Raw genomic sequence first — 23,594 nt, forward strand, 5'->3', positions numbered from 1 at the left:
GCCATCTCTGAGACGACTGGTCAGCGTCTTTGCATCATGATTGCATCTTAGAGGAGTTGTTTCAGGGAAACAAGGGCAGAGGAGAGATTGAGGGTGAGCAGGATGTGGTAATCGGATCTTCCATCTCTTTTACAAACTCATTCAACTTTTCCTGCCTCCCCACAGCACACACGCCCTCCCCCATCCCCTTCTGAAACTCACCCCACATGTTTCTAGAAGTTGGGAGATCAGGGTAAAAGGATTTGTTTGGCTAGAATAGATCTAGTAATAGTGCTTCTTTATCCTTTTGGACCTAATGGACCTTTTGGTCCCCTTCCATTTCCTTTTTTTGCCAACAGAATTTGAGACTTAACTGAAAAAAATTTTTTTTTTAAGATTTTATTTATTTATTCATGAGAGACACAGAGAGGCAGAGACATAGGCAGAGGGAGAAGCAGGCTTCCTGAGGGGAGCTGGGGAGCTGATGCAGGACTCGGTCCCAGGACCTGAGCTGAAGGCAGATGCTCAACCACTGAACCACCCAGGCACCCCTTAACTGGAAAACTGTAAGAATAATACAAAGAATTTCTACATGCCCTTCACTCAGATAACCCCAAATGTTAATGTTTTACATTTGCTTCCTCCCTCTCTCCTTTCCTCTTTCCTTTTTGAGAGTAAGTTGCATATATGTTGCATATATGTTGCCCCTTTACCCAGAAACACCTCCGCATGTGTTTCCTAAATAAAGCAGCATTGTCCTTCATAACCACAAAATCATGAAATTCACCTTGATCCCATGCTCTTGTCTAATCCTATTCCAAATTGGTCTGGATTTTGACAGTTATCCCAATTATGTATAGCTAAAGAACTGGATCCAGTTGTCGCATCCCTTGAGACTCTGGTAATCTGGAAGAATGTTCTAGTATTTCTTTGTGTTTCATGACATTGGTATTTTTGATGAGTACAGGCTAGTTATTTAGCATACTGCCTCTCAATTTTGGTTTGTCTGAGGTTTCCTCATTATTAGATTCAGGATAGGCATTTTTGGCAGGAACAGCACAGAAGCAGTGCCGTGTCTTTCTCAGGGGTATCATCCGGAAGCACATGATGTCAACATATCCTCTTACTGGTGATGTTGACTTTAATCATTTGGTTAAGGTGGTGTCTGCCAGATTTCCACTGAAAAATTGCTATTTTCGCTTTCCAAATTAAGAAGTACCTTGTGGGAAGATGCTTTAATACTATATAATATCTTATTACCCCTCAGATTTTCACCCTCTGGTTTTAACCCCTGTTAGTGTTTCTTGTCTGAATCCGTTATTGATGGTTGCCACATGGTGATTAGCTAACCCCATCATTCCTTCTACATGTGTTAGTTGAGTTTCTACTGCATGGAAGAACTTTGTCTTCTCACGTATTTATCTGTGTAGGTGTGCATATGCATGTTAGTGTGGACTCTTGGATTCCTATTCTATCCAGTTGGTTATAATCCTTCACTATCATTATTTATCTTGATGCTAAATTATCCAAGATTTGGCCAGGGAGTCCTGTAACCTTTTAGCAGTCCCTGTGTTTCTGTGGGCACTCTCTTATTCTTGTCACAGCAAGATGTTCCAGGCTTTTCTTATTTTTTTCCTGCCCCAGCGTTGGTATTAGTCAAATCTCTCAAGAATCCCTAGTTTCTTTCAGTGGGGGCAAAGTGTGCTCATTGCTACAAGGTATTCCAGTGCCCTCCCCTTTTATTTATTTATTTATTTATTTATTTATTTATTTATTTATTATTTATTTATTTATTTTTTTAAGATCTTATTTACTCATTTGAGACAGAGAGAGAGAGGGAACGTGCACATAAGCAAGGGGGAGCGGCAGAGGGAGAGGGAGAAGCAGACTCCTCCTCACTGAGCCGGAAGGCTGATGTGGGACTTGATTCAGGATCCAGAGATCACGACCTGAGCCAAAGGCAGATGCTTAACCAACTGAGCCATCCAGGCACCCCTCCTTCCCCTTTTATAAAAAATATTTTGTCATATTTATTATCCTGAAATGAAACATAATCAACCTACACACATAGTTTAAAAACAAAATAACACCCAAAGTGTTCTCTAAAAGAGAAAATAAAGGGAAAATGTATACATTTTAATAAGTACTTTGGCACCGTTCCGGTGAAAGACATAAAAAAGTGATCAATGCTTGCATCTACTGTAACGAATAGCTTTGGATATAAGAAAAGTAAGGCAATTTGATTAAACATTATAATGTTTCTCTGCGTCTCAGTAAATAATCGATAAATAGATACCATAAGCCACCATGCCATCAGTAAGGTGATGCTTCTGAAATACTGAACAACTCTTGATAAAATTGATAGAAAGGGCAAAGTATGATTTTTTCCCCTATTTACATAGTTGCTACACTCCTGGAAAATTGTGAGGCTCAACTTAAATCATTTAGACAATTCTTTTTGTTTGTGACAGAGAGTTGGGTTCTAGGCTAGCTCCGTGTTCTATATACAAAGGTCTTTGACTTTACAAAGGTATGGCAGACTGCCCAGTGCACAGCTGTTGGTTTGGCATTCAGGCCCTTCCCACCAAATGCCAGTAAAGTTCTCCATTCACTGTGATAAACAAAACCCTCCATAGGTGGCAGTACCAGCTGCATTGAGAACCACTGATCGATCTCTATGGAGCAGAGTATTTTCATTTCTCTTCCTCACGAAACACAAATGCTGTTATATTGCTTGAATGTGTTTAATTTTTAACACTTTCCAGAATTATGTCTTAACATTACAGGTTTCCCAGACTCCTACTTTACTTTCTGAGTGCCAGTGACCCTGATCTATCTCTCTGCCAGAGTGGGGAAGCAGCCTCAGCTCACTGCCTAAGGTGGCCTGAGTTTGCATGCAGGGAGGGTGTCCACACTGGGTAGGAGGGTTGTGACCTGTCACAGCACAGTGTCATCCTGTAGGCAGTCTTGCCATGACCCTTTTCTCCAAAGAGCATATGGAAAGATCCCTGGGAGCATTAGGCCAATAGAGACCTCCACTATACAGATGAGGATACTGAGGCCCAGAGAGGAGATAGACTTGGCCAAGTAATGCTGTGAGTCAGATATTAACTAGGCATAGAGCTAAAGAGGTACCAAAGACTGGAAAGGACCTGAGAGAAGATCCAGGCTACTCTCTTCTGGGCGAATCCCCTCCACACCTGGACAGGTACCCAGGCTCCAGCCTGCACTTGATCATTTTCAGAAACAATCTAATATTTTTCTTTGTTTTTTTTTTTCAATCTAATATTTGTCTAGGCAGTTCATTCCACGGGGGACTGCTTGAAATTTTAAAATAATTCTCGAGTTGAGACCTTTACACCTCTATCTCATCTTCTCTTCCCCATCCCCACTGGACGTGGTTTGGTGCTGATTGTCCCATGGAACATATATGTTCTTGGTAGCTCCAATGACAGTATTTCAGGAATCTCAAAGTTGTATCCGTGTCTTCTGAGTTTTCTTAGCTCGAGTCTTGGACATTGTACTTGACATTGAGATTGTTGTGATGAACGAAACTGAGTTCTTGTCCTTGTGAAGCTTTTAGTGTAGTAGGAAGGCCATTACTATGCAAGTACTGGACACAAGGGCTGCTGTGAAATCCCCCTACTTCCTTTTCCCAATCGGTGTAGCGGAAAGAGGCTGGGCTCTGGAACCAGCCACACTTGCGTTGACACTGTCCACAGCTGCACATGTGGCCTTGCGTTATTCTTTGCATCGCGCTCTGAGCCTTGTTTTGTCCTCTGTGGACAAAAGTGCTGGTGGATGAACACTCCATATAGTGTTTAATAAGAATACTCCAAAGTGCCCAGCACTGTGATGCTCAATGCATGGTTATTTCTTCCTCTTGCTCTTTTTATTCCCCTGGTGTGACATCTTTGAAGAAACCTCTGGATATTTGGAAAGGGACTTACAGGTCAGAATAAAACAATTTATCAGAGTAAAATCTCAGATTTATCTCAGTTGCTCTCGGACTCCGCCCTTTGTTAGATAACCAGGGGATACTTTAAAAATGATGTGGGCAAAACACCAACAAGAAAATCATGCCTATCTGAATTTAAGGTAAAAGCAAAATATTAACTTGTCTCTCAGATTAATTGTTGTATGGTTAGTGTTAAAATACATTTGACTCATATCACCATTGACAAATATTGCCATATCACCATCTCTTATATATTGAAATTGTAATCAGCCCACGTTATTAATCTGAATATATGTGAGCTCCTGTTGGTGTTCTCCAAGTACATTATAATTTAAAAAGTGTTCTCTGGTTATGCATGTGTGGAAAATGCTGGACCAGAGAGGTTTGTTATGATCCCCATTTGACGGATGAAGATATTGACACTGTGGTGGTTAACAAGTACCCTACTATTTCTTGTACATATATCTCTGGCTTCTCAGTTTATGGAATTCAATTCCAGTTTATGGAATTGAGATCCCGAATGCTATCCTGTTGTGGTTGTCACATAACCGTCCTGTCTTTATGGGTCATAGGTGAAGGTCTTCCCTAGAGAGGGCGAACTTCCCAGCGTCAGTGTTAGGGGAACTCTTAGCCAAGCCTCCAGGTGATGTAGGTGTGCTCCCAGGCACGGGGAAATGCTGCCTTCTGCCATCCAAGGACACACTACATAGCTCTGTGGTACTGAGATGAGAAGCCACAGTTCCATGAACAGAACTGTCTGGTTGCATGTTCTTCTCTGTGTTTACTTCCTTTCTGCTCTCCTGGAGTCATTAATAACAGTCTTTTAGAACTCAGTGCCATCTGGGCTGTGGGGAAGTAAGGAAAGAGTTGGAGCCCAGGCTTGGTTCAGGGCATTAACTGGGATCAAACTCCCCTCCTGTCCTAAGTCCCTTGTGATGGAGACAGTGACTAGAGAGATATCCTCAAAGGGAAGGTGGATGGGTGGGGTGGGGGGACAGTCAAGGGGAGCCTGTTCTCACACAGGGAGTGGCCTCCAGTGCCACTCTCTGATTTATTAAAGAAGCAGGGAAGTTTCCTTACACATGACCACTGAGGTCAGGAAGAGGATGCTGGGATTACAGTGCCTGTGAGCCCATTGAGAGTAGGCAAAGGTCTTGTCCAGTGGCCACCTGCTACCATTGAAATAAGGGGAGGTGGGGGAAACAGTGTTTATTCAAGGAAAAGTGGCTTAGAGAGCTGGCCTTTGGTGGCACAGTAGGAGTTCCCTGTAGAACTCAGCCCAGCTTGGCTTCCAACCAGCGCTCTCATTTAGAACACCACAGAGCTTCATGGTGATCAAAAGCATGTAAAAGTAATTCCTACATGTCAGCACCTCCTGCTCCTTGAAATTTAAACCAGCAGTTGAAATCCGGAGGCTTACAGGAGATCCTGTTCTCACTCTCCTGGCGTAAATGATCAGGCTAATGACTGAGAGTTCCCAGAAGGGCACTGGGCTGCCAGGCCAGGTTCTCAGGATTGGTCTCTTGGTTTGTCGGTTTATACCCAGTGCTTTTCTGGTAGTAATCAGGGCCCTTGCCCCACAGCACTAGCACAGCACTGCTGTCCCGCTGGCCCCATGACCTTGAACCAGGCAGACCCAGCAACAGGCCATGCCACTGATCCTCAGCGTAGCAAGTGTCCAGATTCATAGCCCTGGTCCCAGAGTCATCTTGGACCTCCCTGCCTCGCCCCACTCCTTACTCTTCCTGTGCTCCTGACATTTGATGTACCACATCCTAATTGTGATTCACAGGTCATCTGACTTCTCTGAACCTCAGATCCCTTATTTGTAACATTATTTAAAAAACGGTATCACACACATATGAAGGATATTTAAAAAACAAAACAAAGATAAAAACATTTTGGGCAAAATTGGTGAAGGGGGGGTCAAAAGGTACAAACTTTCAGTTATAAAATAAGTAAGTGGGGATCCCTGGGTGGCTCAGCGGTTTGGTGCCTGCCTTTGGCCCAGGGTGCAATCCTGGAGACCCGGGATCGAGTCCCACATCAGGCTCCCGGCGTGGAGCCTGCTTCTCCCTCCTCCTGTGTCTCTGCCTCTCTCTCTCTCTCTCTCTCTCTCCACCTATCATGAATAAATAAATAAATCTTTTTAAAAAATAAAATAAGTAAGTCATAGGGATATAGTGTATAGCATGATTACTATAGTTAATAATACTGTATTATATATTAAACGTTGCTAAGAGGGATCCCTGGGTGGCTCAGCGGTTTGGCGCCTGCCTTCGTCCCAGGGTGTGATCCTGGAGACCCGGGATCGAGTCTCACATCGGGCTCCTTGCATGGAGCCTGCTTCTCCCTCTGCCTGTGTCTCTGCCTCTCTCTGTGTGTCTCTCATGAATAAATAAATAAAATCTTAAAAAAAAAAAAGTTGCTAAGAGAATAAATCTTAAAAGTTCTCATCATCTCGTTTTTCTTAAAAATTTTGTAACTATGTGTGGTGTTGGGTGTTAAGTAGACCTATTGTGTTGATCACTTTGTAATATATACATATATTGAATTGGTATGTTGTACACCTGAAGCTAATATGATGTTATATGTCAATTACATCTCACTGAAAAAAGTATAGAAATATAGAATATACATTTGACTAAGAAGTGATAGCCAGTAAACTGAAAATCTGCGCCTCTCAAAATAATAATAGTGAACATTTATGTAGCAGGTAGTATGTGCCCAGCACGACTCTTTTAAAATTAATTAATTTCTTAATTAGTCAATTTATTTATTTATTCCAGCACCACTTTTTAAAAGAATTTCATGTATATTAACTCATTCAGTCCTCAAGACATCCCTTGTGAGGTAGATATATTATTCCCATTATATCCATGAAAAAAAATGAAGGCAGAGAATTTAGGTGTTTTGCTCAAAAATATATATCTTTTTAATAAACAAAAAAGAAAAGTCAATATCAGTGGATTGCTCATAGCATGGCTATAAGGATGAAGCAAAATAATGACATGATGCCGATGAATTATAGGTACTCATACATGGTTATTATGTATTATTATTGATTACATCCTAAAATATTAAGCTATGAGCCTTCCTCTCAGATCTGGTACATGACAGATGATGTAATTTAGCAAAGTGTAGCCTTTGGGAATTTGGATGCACACCCATGTTCAGATCCTGGCTCCCTAGTGTACAACTGTCTGACCGTGGAGGGACACCTGACCCATGAAGTCCCATTTTTCTCACCTGTGATGGAGGGGGTTCTAACAGTATTACGTTGAACCATGTGAAATTGCCAATTTCTGTACAGCAGTTTTTGACCTATAAAAATGGCAATTTAGTATGGCTCACCCTTTAACATCTATCGAGTTGCTTCCAAGGAGTGAAAATAATCTGTGGGAAATACCCAGGACAGAGGCTTCATTGCAGCTCCTCCGGTCACTAAGGAAGCTGTTGCAGCAATAGAGGTGAGGAGCACTGAGAACAGTAAAGGACAGTAAGATATGTTAGGAGGTAGAAATGTCAGAATTTGGTAATCCGATAGGGTGGGTGGTGTGTAAGAAGGTGGAAGCCGGGGTGACTCCCAGATTTCTGGCCTGGGGGACCAGGGTGGATGGTGGCACTATTTACTGATACAGGAACACAGGAGCTGTAATGTTGAGGAAAGAGACAATGGATTTAGTTTTGTCCACGTTGAATTTTTGACACCTATGGGGATGTCTAATAATATGGGTCTGGAGCCTAAGAGAGAGATGTGTGCCAGAGATAACAGAATGGGAAGTCCGCTGTGTTCAGGGTGCTTTAATTGAAGTCCTGGGAGTGGTTGAAGTCACCCAGGATTAGTGCTGAAGTACTCTTACCTGTGATCCCGGACAAAAGGGTAACAGCATAGAACAAAGGAAGACACAGGCTGGGTTCCCACCAGCGTTTGCTGAGTCCCAGTCCATGCAAAGTTCCATGCTAGATGGGGGCAGAGAATCGGGGTGGGGGGAGCTGTTTTCTCCTGCCTTCAAACAGTTAGCAATTAAGTTAACTCAGCCTCTTTTTTTTTTTTTTTTGTAGGACTGGAAGTATGGGGGAAAGCTCTAGTTACAAAGTATAACAATGAAAATGCCCTTACTCATCCTGTAGGGTTAGAACTCATGTATTCATATTAACATGGGTAGCCCAATGCCTGTGCTGTTTTAGCCAAAAGAGCATCAGAGGGAGGACTTCTGGTTTGAATGTTGCAAAATATGACATTGATATTCTCGTGAGGTTTTTTTTTTTTTAAGTTTAATGTGTAAAGTATGGTAGGAATGCAAGATACAAGGACTGCAGTGTTGGGAAGAAGGAAAAGCTAGGGCTGGTGATCTGAAGTGCTTTTGATTATTATATGATCAAATACATTTGGAGGGGAGCTAAAGATTAGTTAGCCAGTCCATTAGCAGGAACCCCTCCGTATTGAAAAATGAGTTTAGCTGGAAGGGAAGCTTACTTGGTATTCAGGCGTTGTGTCCCGGATGGGATCAGCTATGATGCTTTCTGGGGTCTCAGTAGGAGTCTGTGGGGAAGGGAGCTAGGAAAGCTAGGAGACTGTGGGGCCAGGGAATCACACCAAGCTGTGGGCTGAACTCTGCTGGGGTGGGTGTGAGACTGCTATCAGAGGGGAGCAGGGAGAAGCTGAGGGCCAGGAGACAAGGCCAGTCCCTGGGGATGGTGCTGCAGGACAGCAGAGTAGGTGCTCAGATTCTAGCCAAGTAGGTCAAGGAGGAACCTCAGTGTGGAATCTGGAGGATGATTAGGAGACCAGGGCAGAATAAGAAAAAATAAAGTAAAATGAAATCCAATGTAATACTATAAAAAATAGTACTGTGTTAAATACAAAATGCAAGAGAGTATCAAAGCCTCCCTTTAGGAAGTAGGCACTATTCATCCTCTCTGGCAGGCGGGGATCCTGAATACACATGGGCTCAGCAGCTTGGCCAGGGCTTGGCTTGGGAGTGGCCAAGCTGAGATTTGAACCCAGGTCTGTCTGGTGCCAAAGCCCTCTGCTCTGCTGCTCCCCACAGACCTCGGGTACACGGACCTGGTGGTGGGAAATGGGAGCTGCAGCGTGGGGTCTTCTGTGCTCAGTGACCCCCAGGGCCCAGCAAGCCTGGTCAGAGCCTGCTCAAGGCACTTGGGAGACATGGGGGGAGGCTGGAGTGGGGCAGGCAGGGCCGACTGGCCTGGCTTGTGAGCCGGCTATCCTTGTGTCCTCCCGGTGTTGAGAAGAGACCTGAGACGAAAATGCCTGGTTCCCTCCTATTAAGCAAATTTTATAGCTCTGGGTGTGTTCTAGAGTGGCCTTCTTGATTGCTCACCAATGACGGATAGATTACGGCCCACATAAAGTTGCTGCTCACTAAGAGTGGAATCCACGAAATTGCATTGACAACTGTCTGGACTGGGGAGAATGCCATGGAGAGGCTCCTCATGAGCATCAGCACCAGCTTCCTCGAGTGCCTGTGGGGCTGTGTCCACCTCCCATGGACGTTGAGAGCATCTCTGAAAGACAAGGCAGATGGGGCTGCCCTGGGGATGCCTTCCAGCTGGGCGGCCGCGGGCTCTGAGCCTCCCCCTCCCCTGTCTCTCTAGAAGACTTGAAGACTGAATGAGCCGATGGCCCTGAAAAGCATCCAAATGTATTATAAAACCAGACAAATATTATTATTCAGAATGAGGAGAGAACTTACTTCCAGGTTCTCTTCTGAAAGACCTCTTCAGATGACGGAATCAATTCTAGTAAAAGAACTTTGGCTTAGAAATCTGAAGATTTTGTGTTTCAGTTCTGGCTCTGCCACTGTTACGTGGCCTTGAGCAAGTCACCAGTTTCTTTGTTTTTTACAAAGAGAGAGAGAGAGAGAGGAGAGAGAATTCCTTCCTGGCCTGACCGGGCTCTGTGGCTATTTGGAATCACTCTCCTTATACCAGCTGGTCCCAGCTAAAGCAAGATGAGTCCTGCTCCTCGTGGCTATAATTTTGTATTCCTACATCTCTCTCCTTCCTTATTTTGCCTACTAAACAAAAGTCTCCCCATGTTAACTGTTTTGAGTTTTCCCAAAGACAATAATTGTCGTGGAAAGATCACAGACTTCTTGAATCTGATCAACTCAGTTTCAAATAACTTTACTAGTGATCAGCTGTGTTACTTTGGCCCTAAGACCCCTCCTCTCTGAGCTTCTCTTTCCCTGCAGGATTGTCGTGAGAATTTGATAGATCATGGCTGTGCAACTCGTAGCCAGGATACGTGTTCCACCAATGGTCGTTTAGAGGAAACTTTTCTTCCAAGTTAAAATAATTTTGTTTCTACAGGAGAAGCTGGTTTACCTGGCAATCTGTCAGCAATATATCCATTTTGAATAATCTTCTTCTAGTTCATAAATGCCACAGTAATCGAGCTTCTCAATAGTATTTTGTAAAATATTTATTGATACTCCACTCTGCTGCATACTGGGAACAGTGACTAAAATAAAGTGTGGTCTTTATCCTCAACAAACACGTAATTAAGTGGGAGGGACGGAACAATAAATAATAATAATAGCCCATTGTGGGATGCCTGCATGGCTCAGTGGTTGAGCATCTGCCTTTGGCTCATGTCGTGATCCCGGGGTCCTGCAATCGGGCCCTGCATCGGGCTCCCTGCTCAGCTGGGAGTCTGCTCCTCACTTCCCCTGCGAATGCTCTCTTGCTCTCCTTCTGCTCACTCTCTTTCATTCAAATAAGTAAAGCCAGTATTTTTTTTAAAGATTATTTATTTATTTATTTATTCATGAGAGACACAGAGAGAGAGGCAGAGACACAGGCAGAGGGAGAAGCAGGCTCCATGCAGGGAGCCCGACGTGGGACTCGATCCCAGGACTCCAGGATCACACCCTGGGCTGAAGGCGGCGCTAAACCACTGAGCCACCGGGGCTGCCCAAGTAAAGCCTTTAAAAAGAAAATAATCAAGTTGTTTCCTTCTAAAGCCCTGCAGTGACTCCTGTCACTTCAGAACATTGTCCCAACCCCCTTATAATGATATTCAGACCCTTCCTTTCTGGACCCCACCTCCTACCCAGCCATGGTCTTCTTCCATCCCCTTTCTCACATCCTTCCCTTATTTACTGTAGACACGGGCTCTGGAATGTCACTGTCTGTGCTTAAATCCTGGCTTCACGTCCCGTTGGCTGTGTGACTTTTGACAAGTTAATTAACATCTCTGGGCCTTCATTTCCTTAACTGTAAAATAGGGTTGTGGAGGATTAAATGAGATGATACATGTAAAGTGCTTGGCCCCATGCCTGACCCATGAGTGCCTGGTAGGTGTGTGTGCAACTTGTTATCTGGCCTCGGCAGAGCTCACTGGTGAGACTTCCTGCGCACTCTCCACTTCACCGCTCTCTGTTCTCCAGCCATTGGAACTGTCTGCAGTTGCCCAGATAGATCCTGCTTTCTTCCGCTTTCACAACCCCCACTGCTGCAGCGCGATACCTGCTCGGTTCTTACTGTTGGCGGCACCTGTCTATCTCCCGCTCTGCCCCTTCCTGTCTGGCCCTTTGTAACCTAGCTGCAGACTGCCTCCTCCTCAGCTGACTCAGAGATCACCTAGATCACGCCGGGACTAGGGGTTTGCCCTGTGGGTAAGGCTCAGTCTGCCCAGGCTGGAAGGGGATGTCCCTGCATGCATGCACTTTGTGATGTGGGCTCATCTTCCAGAAGCTTCGTTTTACCTGTGCCTGCAATGCCAAGGGTCTTGGGTGCTGATATTGAATGCAAATGCACCTGAGTGACAGAAGACCACTCTAACTGGCTTTGACCTCCCCGGGATTGCAGACACAGTATTTCCTCAGAAGCTGTCCTCTGAGTCTCCCCTCACTGCTAATAATGTTTTGTGCCTCAGTGTTCCAGCTGCTGAATTTCTCTCTCAAAGTATTTTAGCTTTGCTTCCCCCAGATGCCCAGCCGCCTTTCTCAAGTGCATCATAAATCTCCAGTCCAGTTCTCATGCTCTTGTAGATCCTCCCGATGCGCTCATCACAGCAGTGCAGTGTGAACTCTCTACTAATTAATGTCACTTGTGTGTTTGTGACACAGCCTTCAACTGTGGTAATGTCAAGCTAAGCCATTGTTCAGACCCTGTTAGTTGGCAGAAGCCAGGGACCTTAATGTGACCTCTTTATTTTATAGATGAGTACAACAAAGCCCTGGAAGTTACATGACTTTCCCAAGGTCACACAGTCAGAAATTTCCTGTCTAAACTGGGGCTAGAGGGATCCCTGGGTGGCGCAGCGGTTTGGCGCCTGCCTTTGGCCCAGGGCGCGATCCTGGAGACCCGGGATTGAATCCCACATCGGGCTCCCGGTGCATGGAGCCTGCTTCTCCCTCTGCCTGTGTCTCTGCCTCTCTCTCTCTCTGTGAGACTATCATAAAAAAAAAAAAAAAAAAATTAAACTGGGGCTAGAGTTCACATTTTCTGTTTTTTTACTTTGTTTTATTTCTAACTCACCAAAAGCTACTTAGTTTCTTTTTTTTATTAAAAAAATTTTAAGGGTGCCTGGGTGGCTCAGTCGGTTGAACCTCCGCCTTTGGCTCAGGTCATGATCCTGGGGTCCTGGGATCAAGTCCTGTATCGGGCCCCGTGCTCAGTGAGGTGAGGAATCTGCTTCTTCCCCTGCTCATGCTCTCTCTCTCTCTCATATAAATAAATACATAAAATCTTAAAAATTCTTTTTGAACTTAAAAACTTATGGTAAAATATGCCTAACTTCCCATCCTCACCATTTTTAGGTATATTGTTCGGCAGCATCAAATACATTCACATTATGGGGACAGCATCACCACCATCCATCTCCAGAACTCTGGTCCTCTGCACCCCTCAAACACTAGCCCTCTGTTTCTCCCTCCCCGTAGCCTCTGGTAACCACTCTACTTGTTGTCTACGAATTCTGACACCTCTAAGTGCTTCATAGAAGTGCGACCATTCAGCGTTTGTCCTTTTGTGTGGCAGCTTATTTCACTTCACATAAAGTCCTCAAGGTCCATCCGCCGTAGCAGGTGTCAGAACTTCCTTCCTTTCTGTGGCTGAATAAACTTCTATTGTGTGTGTATAGCACATTTGGTTTATCCACTCGTATGTTGATGGACACTCAGGCTGCTCCCACCTTTTGGCTATTGAGTCATGCTGCTATGAACATGGACGTAGAAGCACCTGTCCACCAAGAAGCATTCCTTATATACATCGAGAGACACTTGCTGCTGCCTACCGTTGCTACTCGTTTCTCCCCACCACCCCTCCCCCTCAATGGAAAGTTTGGAAAATACAAAACAAGCACAGTGAAGACTGGAAAAGTCACGGATATTTTTGTGGTATATATTTACAGGATTTCTTATTCATGCTGCACATGAATTTTAAAGTTTTATATCTACTAAGAGAGAATTTTAGCAGAGAGTCCCAACTGTATAGAGTGAGAACACTTGAAATGTATTTAAGAAACAGAGAGCCTGAACAGTGACTGTGACCTTGGCCAACACTGGCCTTTTAGAGATGAGTTCATTCTAAGTATGACCTTACTTTACCTGACAGCCTAGAGGGGGAGCTCTTTGTAGCTTTTCTTTAAGATCAGGTTAGTACTCGTCCTAGTCAAGTGCCCAGTCACCCCCACCCCCCCGACCTCCTCCCCTTCCACCACCCCTAGTTCGTTTCCCAGAGTTAGCAGTCTTTACGTTCTGTCTCCCTTTCTGATATTTCCCACACATTTCTTCTCCCTTCCCTTCTATTCCCTTTCACTATTATTTATATTCCCCAAATGAATGAGAACATATAATGTTTGAGCACTGGGTGTTATTCTGTATGTTGGCAAATTGAACACCAATAAAAAAATAAATTTATTATTAAAAAATAAAATAAAAAGCAAATACAAAGCAATACAAAACAAAACACACAGAAAAAGACCCGGTTAGTAGAGTGGGTTGCTGCGAAGAATCTGAATTTTGAATGGGGGTCTTTCCCGGTCACATTTCTCAAATATCCACTAGAGGGCAGTAAAAGACATAAATTTTTCAATAGACCAGGCCAGGGCCAAGCCGTTAGGCCACGCCGCATCCTCCGCATCCCTTTCAGCCATCCGTGCAGTTACAAGATAATGGATTTCATGTCCAACAGCAGCTTTGGGTTAAGCTGGAGGGACCCGCAGCTGTAGCCTACGTGCAGGTCCTCCTCCCGTTCAGGCTGACATCAGTACATAAAACTTCATTCGATATGTTGGTCCCAGATTGTACTTTTATTTTGTCCACCTAAGTTCAGTGATTCTCAAGCAGAGTGAGCGTCAGACTCACCCCTCATGCTTTTTCCAAGATAAACATGCCCAGGTCTCATCCCAGATCCATTAAATCAGAATATCTGGGGCTGGAGTTTGGTGACACAGACTATATTTTTATCCTGGTCCATGAGTTCATGCTAAGAAGTATGCGTCCATTCTTAACTTTAATGACTGGGGGGAAACGGTCACTCTTGAGTAAAACCTCAGAGGAGAGGTGAATATGAATTCTGGAAAATCCCTTTTGAAAATAGAGGTCACTGATGGATCTGGTGGCCATGGGGCTCTGAGGATTTCCCATAGATTGTACCTATATTATAACAAGCCAGGAACCTGGGCAGAAGCTCTGGAACTGGGGAAAGTCCTGGCAAACTCAGCATCTGTGGTTACAGCTCCAAGAAGGCCATGCTCAGGGCCCAGACTCCTTAGTCTGTGGACTACACCAGCTCAGTCTGCCATAGTGAGAGAATCTCCCCTATAGTATTCAGAGAAAAGAGGCCTTTAAAAAAAAAAAAAAAAAAGGAAAAAGAGGCCTTTAATTTTATCTTATGAGAGGAAAATGGGTATAGAGAACCTGCAGCAAGATCAGACGACCTCAGTTCTCATCCGATCCATCCCACCAGCCAGTTAGGGGACCCCGGGCAGGTCATGTCACCTGTCTGAGCCTCAGCTTCCTAGTTTGAATTACGCGAGGACCGGGGAGCGTCGAGCTCCGAGGATCCTTCCAAATCTAAAATTTCAGTCATCCTATTAGTATTAATAATTATGATTTGTATGGTCCTACCCTGGCAAAGAGCAGAAGAAATATTCAGTAATGCAATGAATGACAGAGACTATTGACCATGCAGTTTAATTTATTTAAGGCATATACACTTAATTCAAAGGAGAAAATACTGCTCCCCGTAACATATTGAACTGTTAGTATCTTCAGCATAGTAAAAGCTTTCCAGAGGGAAAAATTATCCATCAGTGCAATCTTGACATTTTTCACTCCCTGATCCATAACTGTCATCTCTCCAGCATGCTTATATTTACTGTGAAGGGCCAACGTAGAAATGCTTTGGATGCATATTAAATAACTACATAAACGGTCAAGGTCACAGTTGCCAGGAAGGCTCAGCGGAGGGCCCTGGGAGGCTTGCATTGATCTCTGGTGAACTTCCATTCTCGAATCCTGCTGACAAGGGGAAAACAATTGATGTGGACCATTATTAAGGTTTTAAGTGTTTCTCCATTGTTAAAGATCTTTTACAAGCCCCGAGTAACCGATAGCGCCCATGGAATTGGCAAAAACTTCACTGAGAAATACAGGCTGACCAGAGAGATAAGTAAAAGGCAGAGCGCGGATGCCCTGGGCCGAGCTGCCACAGCAAAGGTGGAGGGCCAGGAGCAAGTGCAGTGTGGAGGCTTCCTCCTCCTCCTCCTCCTCCTCCTCCTCCTCCTCCTCCTTGGCCTCCCAGGTATGGCCCCAGTTAGAGAGCCCAAGACGGAGAGCCCAGAGCTCTCACATCACAAGCTGCAGAGAGACTGGCTCTCTCTTTCACATCCACCTCCTCCTCCGTATTTCCTCCAGCTTCCCTGTCCCCTCTCCTGCCATTTGGCCCATATGCTCCCCTTCTCCCTCCTCACCATTATCATATCATCGTTAGTTAAATGTCTTGCCTGTTGTTAAATCTCATAACTGACAAAGACCTGGGACTTGGACCTAGCTCCTATGACCATAGATCCACTGCACCCTCGGTCCCCCTCCTGGTGGACAAAATTAAGGGCAGTCCTTAGGCCACTATCTCAGTATCTAGTACAGTGTTATCTGCCTCATGCTCCTTCCTTGAAGACTCACATGGGCAGAGCTCACTTGGTCGTTCACTCACCAAATGTTTGCTGAGGTCCTACTCTGTCTTGGGGGTCCAGAGAGGAAAAGAATATAACGCTAACTATTTTTTTCCCCCACCAGGTTCGAATGGTGAAAGATGGTGACCCCTCCTGGAAGCCCACTTTTATTGTGAAACCCGACGGTGGTTGTCAGGGTGATGGAATCTACCTCATTAAAGACCCCAGTGACATTCGCCTGGCAGGGACCCTTCAGAGCAGGCCAGCGGTGGTCCAGGAATACATTTGCAAACCTCTTCTTATCGACAAGCTCAAGTTTGATATTCGTCTGTATGTCTTACTCAAGTCCTTAGACCCCTTAGAGATTTACATAGCCAAAGACGGACTCTCTAGATTTTGTACAGAGCCATATCAGGAGCCCAGCCCCAAAAATCTACACCACGTCTTTATGCACTTAACCAACTATTCACTGAACATCCATAGTGGTAACTTTGTCCATTCGGACAGCACTAGCACGGGCAGCAAAAGGACTTTTTCTAGCATTCTTTGTAGGTTGTCTTCCAAAGGTGTTGACATCAAGAAAGTCTGGTCTGATATCATCTCCTTGGTGATTAAGACTGTCATTGCCCTGACTCCAGAGCTCAAAGTTTTCTACCAGTCGGACATCCCTGCAGGGAGGCCGGGGCCCACATGCTTCCAGGTAACCATTGCCAATCTCAGCCTGAGTTTCCAAACTTCACGGGGCCTGTAGAGGACTCCCTGGCTGCCTGTGGGACGAGGGGTGGGGACGGGGTGGTCAGAGGTGGGCAGGTGGTTGCTGGTGTGACCTTTGGTGTTAAACCTGGGTCTGACTGTCTATTTGCTAGCTGTGTGATCAGAGGCAAGTTACTTCCCCTTTCTCATGTGTAAAATGAAACTAACAGTACCTCCCTTCAAGGATTCTTGTAAGAATTAAATGAAATAACATATGTAAAGCACAGTGCTTGCCTATTTATTCATCCTTCCTTCCACCATTTTGTACCACCTGCTTAGTAGGGGCCAGGCACTGTCCAAGGTACTATGTAGAGAGTCAGGTCTCCTCTGGCTGAGGCATGGAGTTTGCTAATACAGGAGACAAATGATTTAAAAAGCACCTAGTATGAAGTATCACAAGTGCTAGAGTAGAATAAGAAATGTACCAGGCACTGTGACATCGTGGGACCATCTAACATTTTCTGGGTGGGACTGAAGATGGTCTGGGAAGACTCTGCGGCAGGAGTGGCAGTGGGATGAAGCGGGAGATTCTGGATAGGGCCGAGGAGACAGTGTTCTGAGGGGCACATGTTTGCAGCCCTAGGGGTAGGGGGGAATCCTACATTTCGAGGAGTTGAAAGAGGTTTGGTGTGATTGGAGGGTGGGGTTTGAGGCAGAGCTTCGAGGGAGATGAGGGAAGAGGAGGTGGGTCAAGTAGACAGGGGCCGAATCATGGAATGCTGAGAGCAGGCTCCCCCCCACACACACCCCCGCTAAAGGATGTTTGCAGGGGAATGGCATGCTCAGATGTGCATGGAAGGCTGAGGGCAAGGGTCCCCCCACCGGAGGATGTTTGCAAGGGAGTTGTGAGCTCAGATCTGCACTTAACAAAGAACAAACCAGTTGCAGGATGGAGAGCAGATTGGGCAAGGCTGGGAGCAGGGGGGTGACTAGCGAACCGATTGCTTTCATACAAACAAGAGGTGGTGTTCACTTGGATTAGGAAAATCTCTGTGTGGGTGGAGAGATGGATCTGAGAGTCACTAAGGAGGTGGAAAAGCTGGGCTGGTGACTGGGTGGGACTGAATGTAGTGGCAGGACAGGGGTAGCAAGGGACAAGGGAGAGCTGAGGCTGACTAACAGGTGGCTTAGGTACTTAGACGGATAAATACAAGTCCCAGGAAGGGGACCAGGCTTTTGTGAAGAAGGTCAGGAGTTGGAATTGCACATGTCCCCGAAGAGCCTATGCGACATCCAAGTAGAAAGTCTGAGGGGACAATTTGACGTTTGGGCCTGAGGTTCAGGAGCAAAGCCTGGGGCTGGGCTGGGACCTCATCAGCATTCAGATGATGACCGAAGCCAGGTGAGGCTGCCAGGGAGACGGATCCTCAGAAGATTCCTGGGGGTGCCACCATTTAGGTAAGGGGGAGGGAGATGGAGGAGGGACCAGCAAAGGGGGCTGACAAGAAAGGGCTTGGGGCATAGAGAGATGTCAGGAGAGGAAGCCCGCTAAGTGCCAGGGCAGATGTGCTTGGAGAAGAAGCAGGCAGGCTGGCCAAGGCCACTGAGCTGTCACATGAGACCAGAACTGAAATTTCCTGCTGTGCTTCATGATCAGTGAGGATAGTCTTCAAGGGAGGGGTGGGGCTGGGGCCACAGTGTGGTGGCCTGAGCCAGAGCTTGGGAGGGAAAGAAGTGGGAATGAAAAGTAGAGCGGTGAAGGTGGGGGGGAGGCTGGAGTCCAGGCACTCAGACACCTGGGCTCCTGCCACCAGGTAATCAGAGTGGAGAGCATATGGTGAGAAGGATTACCTCTGGGAGCCTCTCCATGTAATCTTTAAAATTACTTTGTGGAAGGTGAATATATATATATAAAACCACCATGTGTACGTAAGCTATGGAGCAGATCAACAAAATGGTCATCCCAAATGCCACCTCCGTATCCAAGACCGCCTGCGCACGCCCCATCCCATTTTCCTACACCCCACCCCCACCCCCAGGGTCATAGTATCAGGAATTTTATGTTTATCACTCCCCTGCTTTAAAAAAAAAATACTTTTATTGTGCACGAATGTATCCCTACCAGTATATTGTTTTGTTTTGCCTGGTTTTGAGCTTTATAAAAACACTACTATAAAGTACGTAGTTTTCTTCAACATTCTTTTCCCCTGCACACTGAGGTGGGTTGTCGGGACCAGATTCCTTTGCAACTGCTTTACATGCCAATATAAACACACACAATTTGTTTGGGTTGTTTCTCATCCTCCATCTAACACCATGGCAGGAGAGCAACAGGTAGCATGGGACAGAAGGGGCAGAAGAGGCAGTGGGGCAGCATCTCTAATGGATGGGCTGTTCATTCAACAGCAGAGGAAGACGCTGGTCCCGAGGTACAGGCTCCAAAAAAGAGAGGCTCCCCACTGGGGCTGGGCACTGGTCAGCAGGATTTCCAGGCAGGCTGGTGGGACCCTTTGGAGGGTGATTCAAGCAGTGATCAGTTCCAGGAAGGGACGGTTATCATTTAGAGATCTGTCCTTAGGCATTTGGACCCCAGGCTTTGGTCCCAGTTAGAATTTCCAGCTCAGCCATCAGGTAGGTAGAAAAGGTAAGTGGGTGGTGCAGAATTTAGAGAGAGGATCGGAGAAAACAAGTCCTATCCAAAGCCATCAAAAGGTTAGGACAAAGGAGACAGTTGCAATGTGGAGGCATCCAGGGGTCATCCCGGGGGACCATGTGGCCACATCTGTTTGACACTGACAGCTATTTTAGGAGTATCGTGTGGGCCCAGCACGCACAGCCAAGCCACAGAGGCCTGGCACAGTGAGCGTGCAGGGGGCAGGGCCAGGGTGGTTGTTTTGCTGCTTGTCTTGCTGTGGACAGGCTGCATGGGGCAGCCACTGTGGGGGAACAAGGGGCCCAAGCTATGGGGAGCTGGAGAGTGGACAGGGAGGGAGCCACTGGGTTGGACAGATGACGTCTAGCAAATGAAACCACAGTCCCATGTCTGTTTTCCTTTGCTTGACCACACTAAGTGCTTCCAGGCCCGGGGTCAGGGAACGAGCAGTGGACTGCAAGTAACACCCCAAGGAGGAGCCCTTCCTCTTTGCAGCTGTGTGACCTTGGGCAAGTTTCTTCACCTCCCTGGGCCTCTGTTTCTTGCTCTGTGAATCACCACACTCACTTCCCTACCTGCCCTCTTAGGAGTAGCATGAGGTATCATAGGTGGAAAAGCTTTGACAAGGTACGAAATGTTAGATGCTCGAAATTTGGTTTACCATATATTTTGGATTCGCAGTGATTGAGAAAATACTATTCCCCCCAGTCTTGGAGTCCTCTCTTTCTTTATTCTTACTACTTGGTTAAACACTTGTTAGTTTGAGTCTCGGGTACCTGAAGTAACTTGAAACCCAAAGATTTAGGGAGATGGTCTAGTCCTGCTATTGAGTTGCTGTGTGATCTTATAGGAGTCACTTAACTTCTCTGTGCCCATTTTCTCAGCCTCCTCACGGGGCTGTTGTCCATCCCACATGAGATAAAGAGTAGAAAGGGCTTTGCAAACTATAAGGTTCTGTGCGCATACAGAAAATGATTTCTCTGTCGTGAAGCCCCCTCCGCCTGCAGCCTGGGCCGGGCCCACGTTGCTCGCATTCCAGGACACGAGCCCTAGCTGGTGACATTACATTTATCTTAAACATGTGATTGTGACCCCTTTCCAATCATAGCCACAATAAGTACTTGGGAAATTGTGGTGGCCCAGAGCAGTTGCTGGCTCTGCTCAGGCTGTAATCTGTTGCCTAGGAACGCGGCGGCCCTGTCATTGCAGCCCGGCCCCTGCCACCACGCAGCCAGCACCCTGTGACACATCCTCCAGGCAGTCTTCTTGAGGGCAGCAGTGTGACCCTGGCTTCAGCAGTCAGGTCCATGTGGGGGAAGATGATTCATGTGGCAGAAAAACACAAGCAGAGGAAAGGTTTCCAGCTCGGCTTTCAACCACGTTCTTTCTCAATTCCGTTGCTTGGTCTCTACCTTCCTTTAGCTCTGTGTCTCATTCCCTCCTTGGTTCGTGATCCTTTCCCTTGGATGTCTGGAGGAGACACCTTTCCTGAAGCCTAAGATGCTTCTCTTCTTTGCCTTTTTCATCTCCTGCTCCCCTGCTGCCCTGGACGTCCCATAGGAGGGAGATGAAGAAGCAGCCTTATGGCCACACAAGGGCTTGGGTTTCACTCTCAGGCAACCCCGGGTTGGGGCTGATACCGGTTCCTCCTTCCAGCCAGGTGAGCTGGTGAGCTGGCAAGTTAATCTCTCTTCACCTCAGTTTCCTTATCTGTCCTGCCACACAGAGCAGTTCCTGTCTCGTAGGCATAAGTTCTGTGCTCCCAAGCCAGCCCATTTGTTCTCTGTCTTGGCCTGGCATGCTCTTTCTCTTGTCTCACTGTTTTTTTTTTTTTTTTTTTTTTTGGAATTCACTGCTTCCAAGGTGCTGCTTGAATTCCTCCTTCTCTGTAAAGCCTTCCTTGACCGCTTCTGATATATATATATATATATATATATATATATATATATATATATACTCTTTTCTCTCCTCTCTGGAATATTTCCTAGGCACGCACTGAGACAAGCCCCGAACTAGCTGTGGGCCAGGTGGTCATGGATAAGGCATGGCCCTTGTCCCAAAGAGGACGCAGGTTAGTGGGGAAGACTGGCACCTGGGGATCACATTTCCTTGTCATAAATGCTGGAGGAAGGCCTCTCCAGGATGCTGGGAGAGCACAGAGAAGGGAGTAATTAACTTGGCCTGACCTAGTCAAGGAGGGCTTCCCAGAGGAGGAGCCGTTTTAGCAGGAGCTTCAGGCATGGAGCAGAATTTGCCAAGCAGAAAGGGGTAGGCACCCCCACAGTGGCCTGCTTTGCTTTCCACCTTGCTTGGCAGCTGCTCCTGTGCCCCTCCCTCCCCTGAACCTTCGATGCTAGAGATTCCCAACACTCAGTGCATGGAAAGTTCTCTTATCTACAATCACTCCCTAAATTATCTCACTTAACCCCGTGGTATATCCAGCTGCCTCCTTTCATTTTCTACTCAGGTATCTAGTGGGCCTTTCACACTCAACATGTCCAAGATCAAACTCTTAATTTCCCTCCCAAACCTTGTCTCCCATTGTTTTCCTATTTCAGTAAACGCACAGTGTTTGATCAGTTATGCAAAGCAAACACCCAAGCCATCCTTTCCTCTTTTTCCCTCCTTCCTGGGTCAGCTACCAAAGCAACTCTTGCAAGTAGACTAAAATACATCCTAACCAGCTCCACTATTACCATCACAGTCTAGGCAGCCATCACCTTGCACTCATACCACCGCAATAGCCTCCTAATTGATGCCTTGTTTCCTATCCTTGCTGTCAATGGCTTATGTTTCTCATTGTAGCCAAAGTGATTCTGAAAACGTGTCAGATCCAATTACTTCCCTTGTGCAAATTCTCCAATGGCTTTCTCATTGCACTTAAAATCCTAGCTCCTTACTATGGCCTACAAGATGCTACATGATTGGGTCCTTGTCTTCCTATCTGATCTCATCTCTTACCACTCTTCCTCTTGCTCACTCTTTGCTGTTGTTCAAAAGTGACCTTGGTTCTTGCTGTTCCCTCTGCCTCGAATGCCTTCCTTAGCTCTTCAAATGACTTATCCGCTCTCTTCATTCAGTTCCTATTCATGCATCACCTCCTAAGACTCTTGCGTCTGGTCATGATGAAATAACAAATCTGGACTAAACGTCCTACTGAAAACAACTAAAGTACTGGACAAAACACATGAACTAAGTGGTTTCAGATTTTGGACAACAGGCAGCTCAGCATTGTGATCCCTGAGGAAGTGGGGAGTGGAACCGAGGTTGAGTCTTATGGCTGCCACAACTTTCTATTGGGAGCAATCTCCAGGACGCAGACACAGGGAAGGGGAACCTAAACCAAGCCCCATGACCTCAATGAGCTGCAAAGATGGAGATCGAAGTTTGGGAAAGCTGAGGTGGCTGAAATTCTGTGGGCAGAATTCTGAAAAGAAGAGAAGTGAGCAGGAAAAGAGCCCCAGAATCCACGGAGATCCCTGTGTCATTCATTACTGGGTGCTAGGCCACTCCTGTGTGAATGTTGGTTCATAAACTTGGGCAAAGAGTGACCGGTCAACTGATAAGCCAAACAACTTCCAGTGCCCACACAGAGCAGGGAGAGATGTTCACGCTCTGAGTAGCTAGTGTGGATAGTCCTTGGCGGTCACTGGGAGCATTCAGTGGAGATGCCAGAGAAGTTATGCCTTAAAGGAATGGATCTTCCTTGAAATGGAAGTTAGGCTAGACCCAACATAGTGAAGCTTAATCTCTAGGCCTCGGAGGTGTCATATTAATCTGCAAATAACTTATCTGCCCAAAAAGCCCTAGCCCTTTTAAAAAGAAATCAAAATCCAGACACAGCATTATCACATTCACAATGTCTAGCATCCATTCTTGTCCAGCATCCAGCATCCAGACATTCCACAGAACAGATAAAGTAACCCATACCAAGGCTGGGGGGGCGGGGGGGGGCGGGGAATCAATACAGACTCAGAATTATCAGAAATGATGAAACTAGTAGGAAAAGGATGTTAAAACAGCTGTTATTACTCTGCACAGAATTTTAGGGAAAATATGAACTTAATGAAGAGGAGAGTGGAAGCTATTAAAAAGAACACAATGGAACTTCCAGAGAAGAAAATACAAAATCTGAAATGAAAATTTCACTGAATGGGATT

At 45.9% G+C, this 23,594-nt stretch overlaps 1 protein-coding gene and 1 long non-coding RNA gene across 8 annotated transcripts in view; one reads left to right on the top strand and one right to left on the bottom strand.

Moving 5' to 3' along the window:
• Positions 1–23,594, top strand: part of TTLL11 (tubulin tyrosine ligase like 11) — a 245,235-nt gene that overhangs the window by 85,806 nt on the left and 135,835 nt on the right. For all 6 annotated transcript variants that reach the window (XM_049114499.1, XM_035720940.2, XM_049114502.1 and 3 more), the window contains one exon: positions 16,213–16,788. In XM_049114499.1, coding sequence (XP_048970456.1) covers positions 16,213–16,788 — 576 coding nt within the window. The remainder of the gene's footprint in view (positions 1–16,212; positions 16,789–23,594) is intronic.
• Positions 15,095–16,263, bottom strand: LOC125755788 (uncharacterized). 2 transcript variants are annotated; one of them, XR_007413113.1, is made up of 2 exons: positions 16,130–16,263; positions 15,095–15,435 (listed from the first exon to the last, which is right to left on the bottom strand). It is a non-coding gene; the product is annotated as an uncharacterized LOC125755788 (long non-coding RNA). The 2 variants fall into 2 exon arrangements; XR_007413114.1 differs by having other exon boundaries at positions 15,095–15,432; positions 16,130–16,261.

The sequence above is a fragment of the Canis lupus genome, chromosome 9 (genome assembly GCF_003254725.2).
Source record: "Canis lupus dingo isolate Sandy chromosome 9, ASM325472v2, whole genome shotgun sequence".
Taxonomy (NCBI): Eukaryota; Metazoa; Chordata; class Mammalia; order Carnivora; family Canidae; genus Canis; species Canis lupus.